At 31.5% G+C, this 17,605-nt stretch overlaps 1 protein-coding gene across 11 annotated transcripts; it reads left to right on the top strand.

The window, feature by feature from the left end:
* Positions 1–500: 500 nt before the first annotated feature.
* LOC106063280 (dual adapter for phosphotyrosine and 3-phosphotyrosine and 3-phosphoinositide-like) lies at positions 501–16,910 on the top strand. 11 transcript variants are annotated; one of them, XR_008776584.1, is made up of 4 exons: positions 501–720; positions 10,816–15,123; positions 15,293–15,451; positions 15,578–16,910. XR_008776584.1 is itself a non-coding variant. In XM_013221600.2 (2 exons), the coding sequence occupies exon 2, from the start codon at positions 10,995–10,997 to the stop codon at positions 11,751–11,753; it is 759 nt and encodes a 252-aa protein (XP_013077054.2). In that variant the 5' UTR covers positions 501–720; positions 10,816–10,994; the 3' UTR covers positions 11,754–15,225. The 11 variants fall into 11 exon arrangements, 1 of the variants encoding a protein (XP_013077054.2); XR_008776586.1 differs by having other exon boundaries at positions 656–670; positions 10,816–10,875; positions 14,146–15,123; positions 15,293–16,910; XR_008776588.1 differs by having other exon boundaries at positions 657–720; positions 10,816–10,875; positions 14,146–14,209; positions 15,293–16,910.
* The last annotated feature ends 695 nt before the right edge of the window (positions 16,911–17,605 follow it).

Raw genomic sequence — 17,605 nt, 5'->3', positions numbered from 1 at the left:
CTGGTTGCATGAACGCTATCATTGCAGACGTTCCTTCAAAAGAGAGGATAATTAAGTCCGACGCGTATCCGTAAGTTAATCTAGTCATTCTATTAGCACTGTTTGTTTTACTTGTTTCACGTGTTGTTGTTTTTTTTTTTTTTTGTTGTTGTTGGTTGCGGGGTGGGGAGAACGTTCCTTCAGAGGCCCAGAGTAGATAATATTACTCCCAACATATCGCCTTGTTAAAATAATTGTCACTTATTGTCTGTTGTTGTTCTGATCTACATACATCTAGATATCTAATAGACTCTTTAATTTATAAATGCAATATAGATTACATCCGCGTACGGTCTAATACAAGCATATGCTGGCCTACATTGTAGATCTATACAGCTGCCAGAGGCGCCTAGATTATTTTTCATTTGGCTGACAATTGTCACAATTGTGATTTTCAAAGTATAGATCTAGTTAAAATGTAATACTTTCTCACAATATAACAGTATTATTTATATTTGAACGTGGTGCTTGTTTAAAGATAACTAATAATTTGGCGGGTTAATCATTAATTCGTGTTGTTTTTTCCAAACTTAGTAAGTCTACATCTAGAATCTAGACTAGATTAATTTAACATTTTAGTGCTAACTGGCAAATCACGGAAATTTTGTTCAGGTTCATGTATTAATAAACTGTAAGTTCATTACGCTCAATATTGTTACATCCTAGATAATCTATATTCAGGTAGATCTATAATATATACCTTTAGTTTAATTCTTTTCTCTAGATTAACTAGATATAATAATTATAATTCGAAATCTAGATCTAATACTAATATCATCTAATAATTTTAAATAATCTTAAATCTAGAATCAATCTAGTCTAGATATATTCTATATTCTATATATAGATTCTAGACTCTAGATCTAGATCTACATTACAATCTCAGTGAATCTGACAATCTAGTTCTTAGCTGTTCTAGAGATGAGTAGATCCTAGACTAGATGACTAGATCTAGATCTAGAATTCCAAGAATACTATTCTAGATCTAGAATTAACTAGACTCTAGATCTAGCTAGAATATAAGAAAATCTCTAGAGTCTAGTTACGTCTAGTCAGTAGTATTAATCTAGATCTAGAATGCTAAGAATCTAAGTTAGTAGTAGTAGTAATATACTCATACTCACTCATATACTTAAACTTATTATAGGGTAGTAGTCATAGTAAATTATGTAAATAAGTAATAGAGTCTAGTTAGTTAACTGTTAGTTACTGTCTAAGTTTAAAGTTTAAGTTAGTAATGAAGTATTAGTAATACTAATAGTAATACTAATTAAAATTAATAGATCTACTAGATGACTATACTATATTACTATATATACTAGAGTAGAGTCTAATAATCAACAACAGTCATCATGAAATTGCTCTGGCTATTTATCCTAATAATTACTAAATACATACTAGCTGAACACAGAACCAGATCTACCTTAGTCAACACTAAACTTAAAAAAGAAACAACAGTCATAATCAATCATCACACTTTAGATCAAAGCAACTTAAAAAATAACCTAACATACACATCCATAACACTAAAGAAGATTACCCATCACAAATGGAAGTTCTCAATCAGACACAGCAGAAATAAATACCTATCACTGTTAATATTAATAGCAGGAGATGTAGAGTCAAATCCAGGGCCTAGATCTAAAGATAGATGCAACATCTGCAAAAAAGTATGCACCATGAAACAGAAAGCCATTCAATGTGACACCTGCGATGAATGGTACCATGCATCATGTCTCCATATGAATACACCTGTGTATTATGCCTTAGGCAACAAAGATGCATCATGGCACTGTGTACCGTGTGGGTTACCTCAGTTTACATCAGGACTGTTTGATTCCTTTGATGCAGACACTTCTAACCCATACAACATCCTAAACACCATCCCAAACCAAACTCACCAACCACTAGCCAGATCCACTCCTGTTAAACCTAAATCTACTAAAATTAATACAACAGCCTCACTAAACAAACCTACTAAAGAAGTAACACCAAAATACCTTAAAACCTTAATAATAAATTTTCAAAGCATTAGGAACAAAACAGCAGATTTAGAAATTTTATTAGAATGTGAGAAACCAGACATAATTGCAGGCACAGAAACTTGGCTACATCCTGAAATTTATAATGCCGAAATTTTCAATAGTAATTATGAAATTTTTAGAAAAGATAGGGCTGATAATCATGGAGGAGTTCTTTTAGCAATAAAAAACACTCTTATAGCAGAAGAAATTACCTTACCTAACTCAAAAAATATAGAATCAACATTTTGTAAAATTAATACCACCTCAACATCCCTAATAATAGGCAGCATTTACAGACCACCAAATTCTAGTTTAGAATACATGCAGGAACTATGTAATCAGATTACGACACTTAAAGAGACAAATAAAAATGCAGTTTTTTGGATTATGGGTGATTTCAACCTACCTGATATAAATTGGAAAACACTAACCATAGATAAACACCAAAACCTTAAGGACATAAATGAGCTTTTCATAGAAACTTTACACAACCTAAGTTTAGATCAAATCATTAAAAAGCCAACTAGATTAAACAACACATTAGATCTCTTCTTAACCAACAGACCTGGATTAGTAGTTGATTATGATATTATCCCTGGTCTATCAGACCATGAGATAATAAAAATACACAGTCAGATAAAAGCAGTAGCCAATATAAAACCCAAAAGAAAAATCTTACTCTGGAATAAATGTAACCTAACACAACTACACCAAGCTGCATTAAACTTTCAACAAACATTCTTATTAGAAAAAGACATTAACCAACCAGTCGATGACCTCTGGAATTTCATTAAAAACCATCTTAAAAGCATTATAGAAAATCAAATACCAACTAAATACACATCAAACAAAATAAATAAATGCTGGTTTAATAATAGACTAAAGAAGCTTTGTAAACAGAAGGAAAACCTATATAGAAAATTTAAAGAAACTAATGCAGAAAGAGTTTACAAAAAGTATATGAAAATTAAACACTTAACCCAAAAAGTAAGCAGACAGCTGCAGAGTGAATACATAAACAATGTAATATCTAAAGACAACAACAAAAACCTATGGTCATACATTAAGTCTAAAAAAATGGAAACAACAGGCGTAGCGCCATTAAAAGATGAACATAACATAATACATAATGATAATGAAACTAAAGCAAACATTCTAAACAAATACTTTGCATCAGCATTCTCAGCCCCAGGAGACAAAGACATATTACTGAATTTGAACCAAGTAGACAACATAGAAGATATAGTAGTACAAGAAAATGGAATTCAAAAACTATTAGCCAACACCAAACCAAATAAAGCTTCTGGACCTGATGGTATTCCAGCTAGATTACTCAAAGAACTAAGTAATGAGCTAGCCCCAGTGTTCAAAATACTCTTTCAGGCTTCACTTAACCAGGGCAGAGTACCAAAGGACTGGAAAGAAGCTAATGTCACCCCCCTATTTAAAAAAGGAGAAAAATCTGACCCAGGAAACTACAGACCAGTATCACTTACCAGCATCACATGTAAAATCCTAGAACACATAATATGTAGCAACATCATAAACCACTTAGACAAACATAATGTCCTCACACCATACCAACATGGCTTTAGGAAATATAGATCATGTGAAACACAACTAATAGGACTAATTGATGATTTTTCAAAAGGTTTAGATAATAGTGAACAAATAGATGCTATCTTACTAGATTTTTCTAAGGCTTTTGACAAAGTTCACCACCATAGTTTGCTTAAAAAATTAAAATATTTCGGCATTAATGGTCCACTGCATCAGTGGATTAAAGACTTTCTGATAGGGAGAGAACAAACTGTAATAATAAATGGCTCTAAATCAACACCGATAACAGTAAACTCAGGTGTACCTCAAGGAACAGTCTTGGGTCCACTACTATTTTTAATTTACATAAATGATTTACCAAATTGCATTACTTCAGGAACAAAAGTCAGATTATTTGCAGACGATTGCATAATATATAGAACAATAAAAACAACACAAGACACAGATATTTTACAAAGAGAATTAGATGAATTACAGAAATGGGAATCAAATTGGAGCATGTCTTTCCACCCAGAAAAATGTCAGTTGTTAAGAGTAACAAAAAAACTAAAACAAATTAATTCCACTTATCTTATTCATGGCAAACCAGTAACACAGACTAAAAACGCAAAATACCTAGGTGTTATAATAAATGAAAAACTGTCATGGAATCCACATATTGATGAAACTACAAAAAATCAAACAAAGCATTAGGATTTATTAAAAGAAATTTCTATAAATCAAATAAGAACATAAAACTAAAATGTTATTTAACCTTGGTTAGGCCAATAATAGAATATGCATCCTCTGTTTGGGACCCCTCAACTCAAGAAAACATTAAGAAACTAGAACAGACACAAAATAGAGCAGTGCGATTCATAACAAACGAATATTCACATTTGACTAGAGTAACACCTTTAGTAAAATCACTAAATTTAGAAAGCCTTCAGGACAGAAGGCTCAAAAGTAAAGTAGCAATAATACATAAAACACTGAACCATAATCTTCAAATACAAAAACAAAATTTAATAAAATACTCTGAAAGACACAAAGATAAAGGAACATTCCTCATCCCATATGCTAGGACAAATTTGTACAAATACTCCTTCTTCCCTAGTGCTATCAGAGCATGGAATGGGTTGCCTGAGCTAGCCAGGAAAACCAGTGACTTGGCAGAATTTAAGTCATTGGTTAATATGCATGACTAAATGCATGACGCGTAGGACGTAATCATCTTCTTTTTTGAAGTAACGTCTGTATTATATAAGATAAGATAATTATAATACTAGTCTAGATCTAGTAATAGTAATAATACTTACATTAGATTTTAGATCTAGATCTAACTATATAGAGTATAGCGCGAAGTTCGAGCGCATTAAGCCCGCTGGCAGCAATTTTCAAGTTTGGATTTTTATAGCACCGTAACGGTCTGACCTATGAAAAAACTGATGGTATCTCTGAATTCCTCGTCTTTTTTTCTATAAAAATAGATTGGATTTAATGTATCACTAGGCTTAGTTAAAATTAAATACGGGTAAGTATCGCCAAGTGTACTTTTCCTCGAGCGGATTTTTCCCCAGTTAGTAAGCTCGATCTAATTGATGGAAGGTTCGAACAGATCAAAGAAAATATATCTAAAAACATGTTTTAATATTTAATTTTTACTATAAAGTCATTTTCTTTTTACTCCAGTGCAAGAACACCATCCATTGCACCATTTCCCAACCTCCACAATTTCAAATAGAAGTCTCTTTGAGCTGATGAGCCATCAGACTTAAAAATGGCCCTAAGCCCATTACCCATTTCCTTCACTACCGGGTAGTAAAAAAGAATAATTCCACACCTCCTGAGTTTGACCTCACCATGAACTTAGTCTTTACAAGGAAAAAGAAATAGTATGTGTTGGAAGTGAAGAAAAAAGGTTCATGGGTAGTAGCAATATATTAGTAATTTGGTAAACATTCAAATAAAAAAGTTATAGCAATAAAACGTGAACTGTTCGAACCTCTTGTCAAATCGGGACTGCTTGAACTTCACACTTTACTCTATATATAGAATTATTTTTATAGATTCTATATTAACTATATATTATTATTATTATTATATATTATTATTATATAGTTGAATCATACTAACTTACTAAGACTAAGAAGTTCAAGTTACTCAACTTGAACTCAAACTGGTTAGCCTACTTCATTTTAGCTAGATCTATATAAATATAGAGTCTAGTATCTACTTTAATAATAACTAATAATATCTAATATTAAAAATTATTATATTTAATATATTATCAGGGACGGACTGGCTATATCAATATGGGCAAATGGTCAAATGCCCGGTGGGCCGGCACCAAATAGGCCGGTCTGGTAGCGACCAAAGAAATTTGTTAAAAGTAGAATCATACTAACTTACTAAGACTAAGAAGTTCAAGTTACTCAACTTGAACTGAAACTATTTAGCCTACTTCATTTTAGCTAGATCTATATAAATATAGAGTCTAGTATCTACTTTAATAATAACTAATAATATCTAATATTAAAAATTATTATGTTTAATATATTATCAGGGACGGACTGGCTATATCAATATGGGCAAATGGTCAAATGCCCGGTGGGCCGGCACCAAATAGGCCGGTCTGGTAGCGACCAAAGAAATTTGTTAAAAGTAGAATCATACTAACTTACTAAGACTAAGAAGTTCAAGTTACTCAACTTGAACTGAAACTATTTAGCCTACTTCATTTTAGCTAGATCTATATAAATATAGAGTCTAGTATCTACTTTAATAATAACTAATAATATCTAATATTAAAAATTATTATATTTAATATATTATCAGGGACGGACTGGCTATATCAATATGGGCAAATGGTCAAATGCCCGGTGGGCCGGCACCAAATAGGCCGGTCTGGTAGCGACCAAAGAAATTTGTTAAAAGTAGAATCATACTAACTTACTAAGACTAAGAAGTTCAAGTTACTCAACTTGAACTGAAACTGGTTAGCCTACTTCATTTTAGCTAGATCTATATAAATATAGAGTCTAGTATCTACTTTAATAATAACTAATAATATCTAATATTAAAAATTATTATATTTAATATATTATCAGGGACGGACTGGCTATATCAATATGGGCAAATGGTCAAATGCCCGGTGGGCCGGCACCAAATAGGCCGGTCTGGTAGCGACCAAAGAAATTTGTTAAAATTTTCAATGCAGACTACTTTAAAAAAAAAACAGCAGCAAGACACAGATGCCCGAACACTTTTTCTTGTAGTTTATTTTTTCTAATTACAATTAATTTTGTTTGAAATTCAAGAAGAATATCAAAAAATGTACACTATACACTGTACATATTATCATTTGCGAAACGTTAGACCGTACTTTTTGCTATGCACGAGCGGCATGGACTTCAAAAGTCTTCGAGGCTGTGTTTGGCCTAATCATTTTGCTGGTCGGCATGGACGTTTGATGGCACTCCCATTTGTTTTTGCTCTTTCCCTCACCCGTCTTTTGATGGTTCCATTGATAGTTACCGAAAAAGAGGGATGAGAGAGGTTAAGTTAGAAAAAATTGATATAATGCAGCAAAAAAATAAAATATAGGGGCCACAATTAGATCTAGCTCTTTAACCATTCTTAATATAGATTAACTTTAACACACACACATACAGCCATGAAATCGCAAACCACCCAACTTATTCACAGCTCAATATGGGTATAGAGTTCTGCTTTCCGCTATTTGTAAAGTAAAAGTAAGTTTTCTTTTTTTTTTTATTTTTAATAACTTAGATCTAAAAATATTATACTTAAGGCTTACAAAAAATATTATTTAATTAAAAAAAAACAAATCTAGATCTACATCTACATCTTTCTTTACTTCTTTAATTAATGGCGAACTTATGCTTAGAATGAAGTCATTAATGACGGAAATTCATTTAATAATTAAAATAATTATATAGTGCTGTCCCATCAGATATTTAATGAGATGAGATTTATATTTTAAATAATGGGTCATGATATATTCATATACAATTTGCGTTTTTTGAGAATGTACTAGGACAAAGAAAGAGCTTTTCACATTAAATAAGTGCCTCTCTAACGTTCTACAATCTCTAATCTTTTAAAGAAATGGGTTATATTTATGGGTTGCCTAAGTCAGCCAGGTAAACCAATGACTTAGCAAATTTTAAGTTACAATCAACATGCATGACTAGATTGACACATGAATTGCATAGGACGTAACTCTCTTATTTTTTGAAGAAACGTCTGTAATCTATTAGTAATACCAAAAAAGTTTAAAACTCTTTAAGGCTGCTATTGTATTGTTCATAGTTTTCAGACTACATACATGTATAAATAAAATACATTACGTCATCCTACGCAAGCATATCCAGTATTCGATGCGTTATCAAACTTTATATATTTTGTAGAGAATTAGGCTTACACATATAATATGACATAAGGGCGTAGCAGGGTTACCAGTTTTCTCTCTATATATAGTAACTATATCTAGAATGTAAGCTAGATTCTAGATCTACTTTTAGTTACTAGATCTAGATTCTAGGTAAAAACTAGATCTAGTACTAGACTTTATATATAGAGTAGGTTTATATGGTAATGCCCAGGCCGATTTTGATACCCAGATATATATATATCAGCCTCAGCCCCCTGGATGACAAAGTGGTCATCATCGAACCACGATGGACGAACTATATATGAGGGATTTGCACTGGCACTGGGGTTGTATGCCTCTTCATGTGGCTGGTGACCACTGGTGAGACCTATGTGAGTCCGGAATGTTCGGCTGCACACTGGGGTTATTCCAGCAGGAGCTAGTAGTGTCATTGACATTGACCTTGCTTTTCTTTTCTGGCATTTTTCTTCTGCCAGCATGTTCTCTTTTCCTCAGCAACCTGTGCGCCAGTTTTCTCTCTATATATAGTAACTATATCTAGAATGTAAGCTAGATTCTAGATCTACTTTTAGTTACTAGATCTAGATTCTAGGTAAAAACTAGATCTAGTACTAGACTTTATATATAGAGTAGTAGTTACTAATCTAGTCTAGATATATCTAGATTATATTTATTAAATATATGATCTGTTTTCTAATTATTAAATTCTTATAATAATAATAATCTATCATTCTATCTTCTTATGATCTTGGTCACAGTAACAGTAAATCTACTCAGTAATAGCTACATGAGAGGGTTATATTAATATAGATCTATTATCTCTCTCTCTCTCTCTATATATATATAAGTATAATAAGTTCAAATCTAGATTTTGTTACTGTATTTAATTTACAGTATTACTGAAGACAATCAGTGTATTATGCTGTAGTGAATGATCTCTAAAAATCTATGTCTACTGAGCATATCACCTTAAATAAATGAATGCAGGGGTTATCATTATCATTCTACCCACCACTGCAGAGTCTAGGAATCTTTAAGTGGCAGTAAGGACCATTTTACACTGTGTAAGATTTCTTCACCTTCACCTATCCCTTAATTTGTTGACCTGTTGACCATCTTTCTCCATTCTTCTCTTTTGCCTTGGATAGAATCTCTTTCATTGACTGGCCCATCAATGCTTTAATGTTGTCTTCCCATCGCTTTCTCTGTTTGCTTCATTTTCTTTTCCCTAGTACTGTTCCCTGAAAGATTAGTGAGCCTTACGAAACTTGTGATATGGCCATAAAGTTTTAGTTTGCATTTTTTTATAGTGGTTAGGAGGTCATCATGGTGTCCAATAACCTTAATAATAATGTTTCCAATCTTTTCTTTTGTGATATTTTCTTTGATACCTAGGATCTTTCTCTAGCCATGTGTAGAATGTGGTGATGACCAAGAAGCACACCAGTCTCATTTTAGTGCCGAGGGCTAGATGTCTTTCCAAATTGTTTTGAGCTTTGCTGATGTGGTCTGTGCAATTTTGGCCATTAGTTAAGGTGTGGTTCCTTTATCTGAAATGATAGCTCTGAGGTATTTAAAACTATTGACACTTGTCAGCTTTTAAGTCCTATTATAATTTGTGTTTTTTTGGCGTTGATTTGCATACCATTTGCTGTGGCAGTCTTGTCTATAGACATCACCTAGTTAGCTAACTCTTCTTCTGCCAGACCATCTATGTCATCCACATAGCACATGTTAGTAATTCTTCCTCCAGTGCTTACAGATTTTTTAGGTGTATAAAGTCTTTTATAAAAGGAGTACACATTTCATTGAGATCAAACAAATTTTCCGGCCTGATTGTGATGAATTAAAGTTGAACAGCCTTTATCAACAAACTTCACTGGAAGTGCTATAACTACTGTTGTCTGAACTCTAAATGTATACAAAAGAAAAATTTGCAATGTAAAATATTTTAAAATACAAATGCCAACTTGTCAAGTCTCAACGGCATCATTTAAAATGTAAAACTGCTAAGCATAACAAAGTAAAATCATGTATAATAATTACAAGATTGTTCAAGACTAAGTTTTAAGTTTCAGTTCATTACTTTTTACATCAAAGTTGAATTATAGTTTTAAAAAGTAAAATAAAATAAAGTTTTCTTTTCAGACCTTGAAGTCTATTTGGCAGATGATGTAAAAGTTATCTGTTTCTGTGGTCCATGGTTAATCAGGGTGTCATGTGGCCAGCATAATGACCAAACTTCTTTACTTTTCCCCAACTAATGTCAGGTACCCATTAGAGCTGGGTTGACTCAGAGTCGCATTTAACATCCCAAAATTAAAAATGTCCGTCTTTACCAGGATTTGAACCCAGGACACAAGCCCAAGCACTTTTCCACTCTGCCAATGTGCCTCCTTAATAAAAGTAAGCTTGTCAGCATTGTCCTGTATTATTAGGATGGCCATTGATAATTCATCCAGTGGGGCAGAAAAAACTATTTGATGATACACTGGTTGGAGATGGTGATAGATAGATTTGAGCAACCTTGGCTAAGCCAGGGAATCAGTTGGCTTTAGCCTTCCACCATTAAACCGAATTGTCCTTTTGCAGAATCAATAATACATTTAGGTATTTTGACAGTTCATAATTTAGTAGCGTGGGGGGTGAACCTGGCCCCACAGGTAGCTTGTTTTGCCACTGTTCAGGCGTACATGTAACATGTGATGAAAAGATCACTGCTCCTGTAGTATAGCTATCGTATTATTTAAAATTATGTACATAAATCAATAAATATCTTCTTTTTTTCTTTAAAAGGTAACATAATGTGAAGATCTCAGAACATCATGTGAAATGAGAGAACACTGAGCTTATTAAGTATTTTGATTTTAACACACATTGGACGAATCATTAAATTACCGCACAGCTATTCAAACTTGTTTTTGTTTCAACACATGTAAATATTTTATAGCTATTTTTATCATCTAAAGGAAAAAATGGAACAAGAAATTGATGCTGTAGAAATAGAAAACCTAAACTGGTATCATCCAACACTAAGCCGCCACACAGCAGAAAGTATGTTAATACAGAATGGAATGGATGGCACCTATTTACTCAGGCCTAGTTCTAAAGGATCTGGGGAATATGCCCTATCAGTCAAGTGTGAACAGACAGTGAAACACTTTAATATTGTATGGACAGGAAAAGAGATTCATTTTGGACAATGCACTTTTAATTCTGCTGCAGACTTTGTGGAGCACTTTAGAAACAAGCCACTTCTTTGTGGTGAGTCTGGCCAGGTCGTCTTACTGAAGATACCCTACCCAAGAGACATTAGTGAGCCTGACATGTATGAATCTGTAACTCTGCATGCTGAGTTTAGCACAGCAGATGATTCACGCATCATTAATGCTGACTTCTCTGTTAACTCAAAGGAAGGATTTCTCACAAAAATGGGGCGCCATTTTAAGACTTGGAGAACTCGTTGGTTTGTATTGCAGCGTAATGAATTGAAGTATTACAAGCAAAAGTTCAGCAAGACTCCAATACGAGTTCTGGATTTAAATGAGTGCAGGGGGTGCTGTCAAGATTTTACGCAGAAGGACAAAAGCTGTGTAATTAGACTGGATATGGGCTGGCGAGTTTTTTTACTCTATTCTGTGTCAGAACATGATATGGAGGACTGGATCAAGCGAATAAACTGGCGGTTACGAGCAAATCAAACAAGGGGAAGCATAAACTCTGGACACTCCTGAAATTAAAAAGTAAAAATGTTTCCTCTGTGAAATTGCTGCCTCAGTTATAACTAGTCAATGCTGGTAGCTTTCCAAATTGAAGTTGAATAGAAATAGGAATTTGTCATAATTTTCTTGCAAACTTTTTTTTAAAGCCATTTTAGAAAGATTATGTTTTTTTTTTGTTTTTTTTTTATTTGTTTGCAAAAATTGATGTACCAAGGAATATTTTGGTACGCTTTGAAAATCCTATCCTCCGTGCGTAGGAGTTTTAATAACTTTGATTATAAAGACTTTTTTTCTTGTCTTTAAACCAGTTAAATTTATTTCAAAGTGTATAATTATTAAATTTATATGTTTATTTGTGTGCTATTTTTGAAATTATTGTTTAAAACAAAATATATATTCCTAGCATTATCTTGGTGCTTGTTTTTCAGGAGTGTTTTATAATATTTAGACTAGTTTTTTTTTCTTGACAATCTTGGTAAAGGGACATCTTGTATATGCTACTATCAATTTAATGAAGAAGCATTCAGATAATGCAGTGTTGTTGTTTTTTTTCATAGTCCAATTATTTAAATACCGTTTTTAAGTATTTTCCTTTTTTTTTTTTTTTTTTTTTTTTTTTTTATCATTAATTATGTATTGTTAATTTGAACAATTCAGGCTTTACTTTTTCTCTCCTTGCAAGATAAAATTTATTTTTTTTTTTCTGGTGTTCTGTTCAAAAAGTATTAATTTTCTTGTTTTTGGACAATGAAAAAAATCTTGTTGAATATATTTTTGTACATCTTTTTTCATTCCACTCTTCCTTGATGCAATAAACACCTCTATAAGTGTTACCAAACCCAACTTCCTTGTAAATAAACGTATCGCATAGCAATTTTATGGATAGTTTTGTCATAAAATAGTATTAAATAACAAATTATTGTACATTTTTTAAAGAATATACCTATCACTTTTTTTTTTTTTGATTTTGTACTGGTTTACTGTTATCACTTTAGTTGAACGCAAATAGAACAAAAGACTGAAAACAAATATTATAAATACTTGTTTGAAGGAATGTTTTGTTCATATTGTAAATGAACAAGTTGTCTTCAGTTGTAAAATATATTTATAAAGCACAATTTCGTTAAAGACCACACATTAGGTAATTCTTTGTTAATTAAAATTTGGTTTGTTTATAATTATTATTATTTTTTATTTTATTTTTTTAATCATTACATGTAGTAGAACATCGATGCAATATAGGTCACTTGAGATACTCTGGATTTATCAAATTTATGTTACAAAAAAAGTAAAAGTTGACTTTTTCTGTAATTGCTCTTTAAGGCTCTTTTTCTTCCCTCTAAATTAAAGAACAGTATTAAGTGTCTTCTTGTGTAGATACAATATTCATTTTATTCAGAGATAGTGGTAGTTATCATTTCTAGTGTGACTTTTGTTAAATAGTATCATTAGTGCTGCTTATTAGAAATGTCAAAAACATTTTCAGGAACTTGACATACTTCTAGTGTGACATTATATTGCAAGATCTTGCCTATTAAAGAAATTAGGCAACATTTAAAGCAACAACATTTCTGCCAAGTATTTATGCTAAGATAGATAAAAGCTGTAAATGGTAATTATATTCATTAACTTGTCAGACAATTGATAAACACAGATTTTAGTGTACTGTTTTATCTTTCCAACATTGTGATTGCTTAGTTTTATGTGACATTGAGTGCACTACTACACTGTCCCAGACTGTTCATGTCATAAGAAATTGAGACTTTACTGCATCTTATTTTTTTCTGATTCAACCTGTTCTTCTATTGAATGGTGTTGAACAAAAAGTTTTTTTTTTTTTTTTTTTTTTTTTTTTTTGTAGTTTGTCCTAGGGTGTGAAATAAAAGTATTTGTATTCCGATTTTTTTTTTATTAGGTTATGTTAAGTTAGAATAAATATTTCAAGTTAATGACAATTAGGAATAAGTCTTATGTTGTTGTTTTTTACTTGCAGACTTTAAAGTTAGACTTTTAGAATTGGCTTTATCATACTTTTAAGTTTTTATAACAATTTATTCATTAGTACTAGGTCATTAATAGCAGTGACATTATGATTTGTTTATATTATCCTTTTGTAATATGTGAACCAATATTTGTATGTGGAAAATGTTTTTCTGTCATCTTGTGTTTTTCCCCTTCAATACTCTGATACATTTTTTTTGTTACTTTACTCATTGTTATGATGATATGATAGTTTTTTCTTTTTTATATTTACAAATGTTGTTGTCAGTTTAAACAGAATACGATTTCTTCAAACTGACCACTATTTTATCTATAATAATTGTTTTCTAAGGCTGTGTTAATGTTTTATATGCAATGTATTGTACTGTTAAAACTATTTTTTTCCTTTTTTTTTTTTTTTAAGACATTGTTAATTTCCAAAGACTAGCCTTGATATTGAAGAAAATAAAATGATTTTGTTTTCTCAGGTAATGAATCCATTATTTTATTAAACCTTAACAGTAATATTAATAGAGTAATAATACTTAGCTAATCATTTTAATATTGAAGATAAAGTGTAAGATGCAGTTTTGTGACTACCTCTTTGGCGACGTACATTAAATTGTTTTTTCTCTTCAAAGTCCATGGGGTCTTAAACAGTAAATTTGGATAACACATTGGCTCAAACAAAGCTTTTATCTGTTACCTAGGAAATGCAGTTTCTTTTCTTTTTTGTGTTTTCACCCTAAAGACATCTGTTGGATCTGCAGCACTAAAGCCAAAATTTGGTCAGCATTATTGAACATTATGTGATACTGTTTGTTGCATGGAGTGTTTGTTCTGAAACTATACAAGTATTACATTTTTTTGATTGCTTTTTTTCTGGAAGACTGACTTGACATACACACACAGGGCCAGCTCTAGTCTTTCAGTAGTCTACCTATGTTTGACATTCTTAGTCAATGTAAGTATGTGCCTTAAGAATGCCTTGTTGTTTTATTTCAGTATCACTTCTTAACACTTTTTTTGGTCTTTTACTCTCTTTTGATTATGTAGTATACTTTTAGATGTCTGGTCATGAGGCATGTGCCTCAAACTGTTAATAGTCCAGAGTTCAGACACTGCCACTTCCATCCCTGTCATCCTGCAGGAAGTTATGTAAAAGTAATCATTTCTAAAATAAACTCATGAAACACATGTGTGTAACTTATTGCTTCCATTTATAGAAATGACTTGTAGAAACAAAAATTGACTACTATAAAAAGTCTAAATGACATTTCACTTCATATGTTAACCTTGTATTCTTTTTCCAATATTTTGTTTGTTATTAAAACTATATTTAATGTTACACATTTAACGATGTGTCTATTGATATTCAAACTGTGACAAAGCAAATTTGACTGTATGTATAGTAAATTGTTTTAAATAACTGTAACATAATGTGACAATGTGTTGTTTTTTATTCCACTGCTTTTATTGTAATTTTTTTTTTTTTTGCTATTAAGACTAAGACTAAGACTAAGACTGCTTTATTGATCCTTACGGAAATTTGTTGTGATTACAAGGACTAGTCACTAGGCCTGTTCACTGATCTAATTCTACATAGAACTTTTCTACCAATAAATGTGGTATTTGTAGCCCTCATGGAAGGTTTCTATGAAGACAAGATAAACTTCCTGGTAATGACACACTCTTCTAAAAGGAAATACTTGTTTTGTGATTTTCCACAGGTAATAGTTAATACTTTGAAATAAATTGATTATTCAGCCAGTACATATAGTAAAGACTGTCATTATAGATACGCCTTTAGTCAATAAAGTGATAGCTTGTAGTTTTTTGTTTTTTTTTATCTTCAGATTTGTCATTGCCCCTTCAACCCCCTCTTCGTTTACAAGCCAGAAAAGTGAAATAAGAAAAAGACTGGCCAGATTCCTTTATTCTGACACAGAGAACTCTGTGCATGCATTTCATTTTTTTTTGTCTCTTTAATTTTTTTGCTAATTGAAATTAACTTTACACGTACCTATACATACATTTTTTTATTGGTTAAGTTTTTCATCTATTTCATAGCTTATTTTTTTTTTTTTTACATTTTTCAGTTGACCAACTTTTATTGATCCATTTGTCTAATAAGAAATTTAATTATTTTAAGAGCTAGCAGTAAAAAAAAAAAATCAGAAAAATTGAAAATTAAATTGAGCAGATGAGTCTTGTTGTTTGGTTTCACTTGTATAAGGAATTGTACATTATATATTTTAGAATTGCCAAAAACACAGACCAGAATATATTTTATCTTAGACTGGACACAAAACCTATTTAAATGTTTATAACATTTTCTATTGTGGAAAAACAAAAAGACACCAAATGATTCTGTAAAGTCACTCATGTTGAGAAAAATTATTTTTTGTCTTCCTTATTTCAGAATCAAGCTACAAATTGTCACCAATCACAGACCTTTATATACATAGCTTTTTAAAAATGTATTTCTAAGATTTTTTCCAACCATCATTGAGTATGTTCTGATTAAATATTTTTCCCAGGTAGAACAAGTCAGAATGACTTTGTGCTGTAATTAATCTAGGCTAGTCTTAAAGTGTAAATCTATACATCTACACATATGCAAATCCAGACCTCTATTTTCAGCTTTTATTGACTTCTACCATTAAATTGTACTTTAAATATATATGTATAAATCTGGATTTTTTTTAGCTGATTCTTAAGGGAAAAACAAATTCAAAGGTGAAGTAAAGTGCTGAACCAATGAATGATGCATTCATATTACATATATAAAGGCAGTACTAAATAATACATTTTTAATTAGAGAAAATACTGAATTAACTAAAACTAAATAAGGGACCATCTGATAGGATGACTGTCTGGTAGCAGTGCAGTTCCATGGTCTAGTTTGCTTAGTGAAAGTACTTTATCTCTCTCATTAAACAATTGGTCTCAAGAGCTGCTTTTATATTTAAATTAAGTATGCATCCTTAAATGGGAAAAGGAAGCTTTTAATTTTGGGATCTGTCTTGTCAAGTTTAGATTTAAAAATTACTATTGGCTTTTTTACTTGGATAGTAATGAAGGAGCGGTAACTAAAATACACAGAAAAAAAAAAAGGTTTTTGTTATTTATGTATTTTCAAATGTAATAGCTACAAAGGGTAATTTTTGTTTTTAAAAAAAAAAAGAATGCACATATTTATATAAGACAAGATTCAATAACTAGTATCTTGAGCTATATGGGGGAGTTGATGTAATGGTTATCTGTTTCTTTGGTTCATGTTTAGCTGGGTGTCATGGTCAGCATAACGACCATCTGCCTTTACTTTCAATTACTGTCAATATGTTTCTTTGACTACTTGTTAAAATCATGAAATCGTTTGCTGTATCCAGAAATGCAAAAAGCAGGACTTTGTGCATTGGATGGAAGTAAATGTTCACTTTGTATGGCGGGCATGATGTCAACATTGTCCTATCTATATCAATCAATCTTGCTTTAGTCTTTTTTTTTCTTGTCAGGAACATATATACTTTCGTTTTAAATTATTCAGGTTTACACCAGGTATTTGAAAATGTCCACACAATCATATACATAAACCAGTACTTAATAAATGTTTCATATACTGTTGCACAGGTTCAAAGCTAAACAAAGTTTTAAATTGAAATGTATAAAGTTGTTTCAGCTAAAATTTGTTACATTATATAATTTGATTGTGTCAATTGTTTCAAATTTTGTTCTGACATTGAAGCGCCATTAAAACCATTTTTTGATCTGAGTAACAATTGTACAACAAATTTTCCCATATATTTTATTTGTGCAAAGGGGCCTTTTTTCTTCATTTCAAACTTTTAGTGCATGTTAAAGAAATAATACTGTTGAGAATT

This window comes from Biomphalaria glabrata, chromosome 2, assembly GCF_947242115.1.
Source record: "Biomphalaria glabrata chromosome 2, xgBioGlab47.1, whole genome shotgun sequence".
Classification (NCBI taxonomy): domain Eukaryota; kingdom Metazoa; phylum Mollusca; class Gastropoda; family Planorbidae; genus Biomphalaria; species Biomphalaria glabrata.
The sequence above is the reverse complement of the archived record's forward strand: the minus strand, read 5'-3'. Positions and strand labels throughout refer to the sequence as shown.

Excerpts from the sequence above, each read along its gene's own strand:
- LOC106063280 (XM_013221600.2), top strand. The coding sequence starts at position 10,995 with ATGGAACAAGAAATTGATGCTGTAGAAATAGAAAACCTAAACTGGTAT.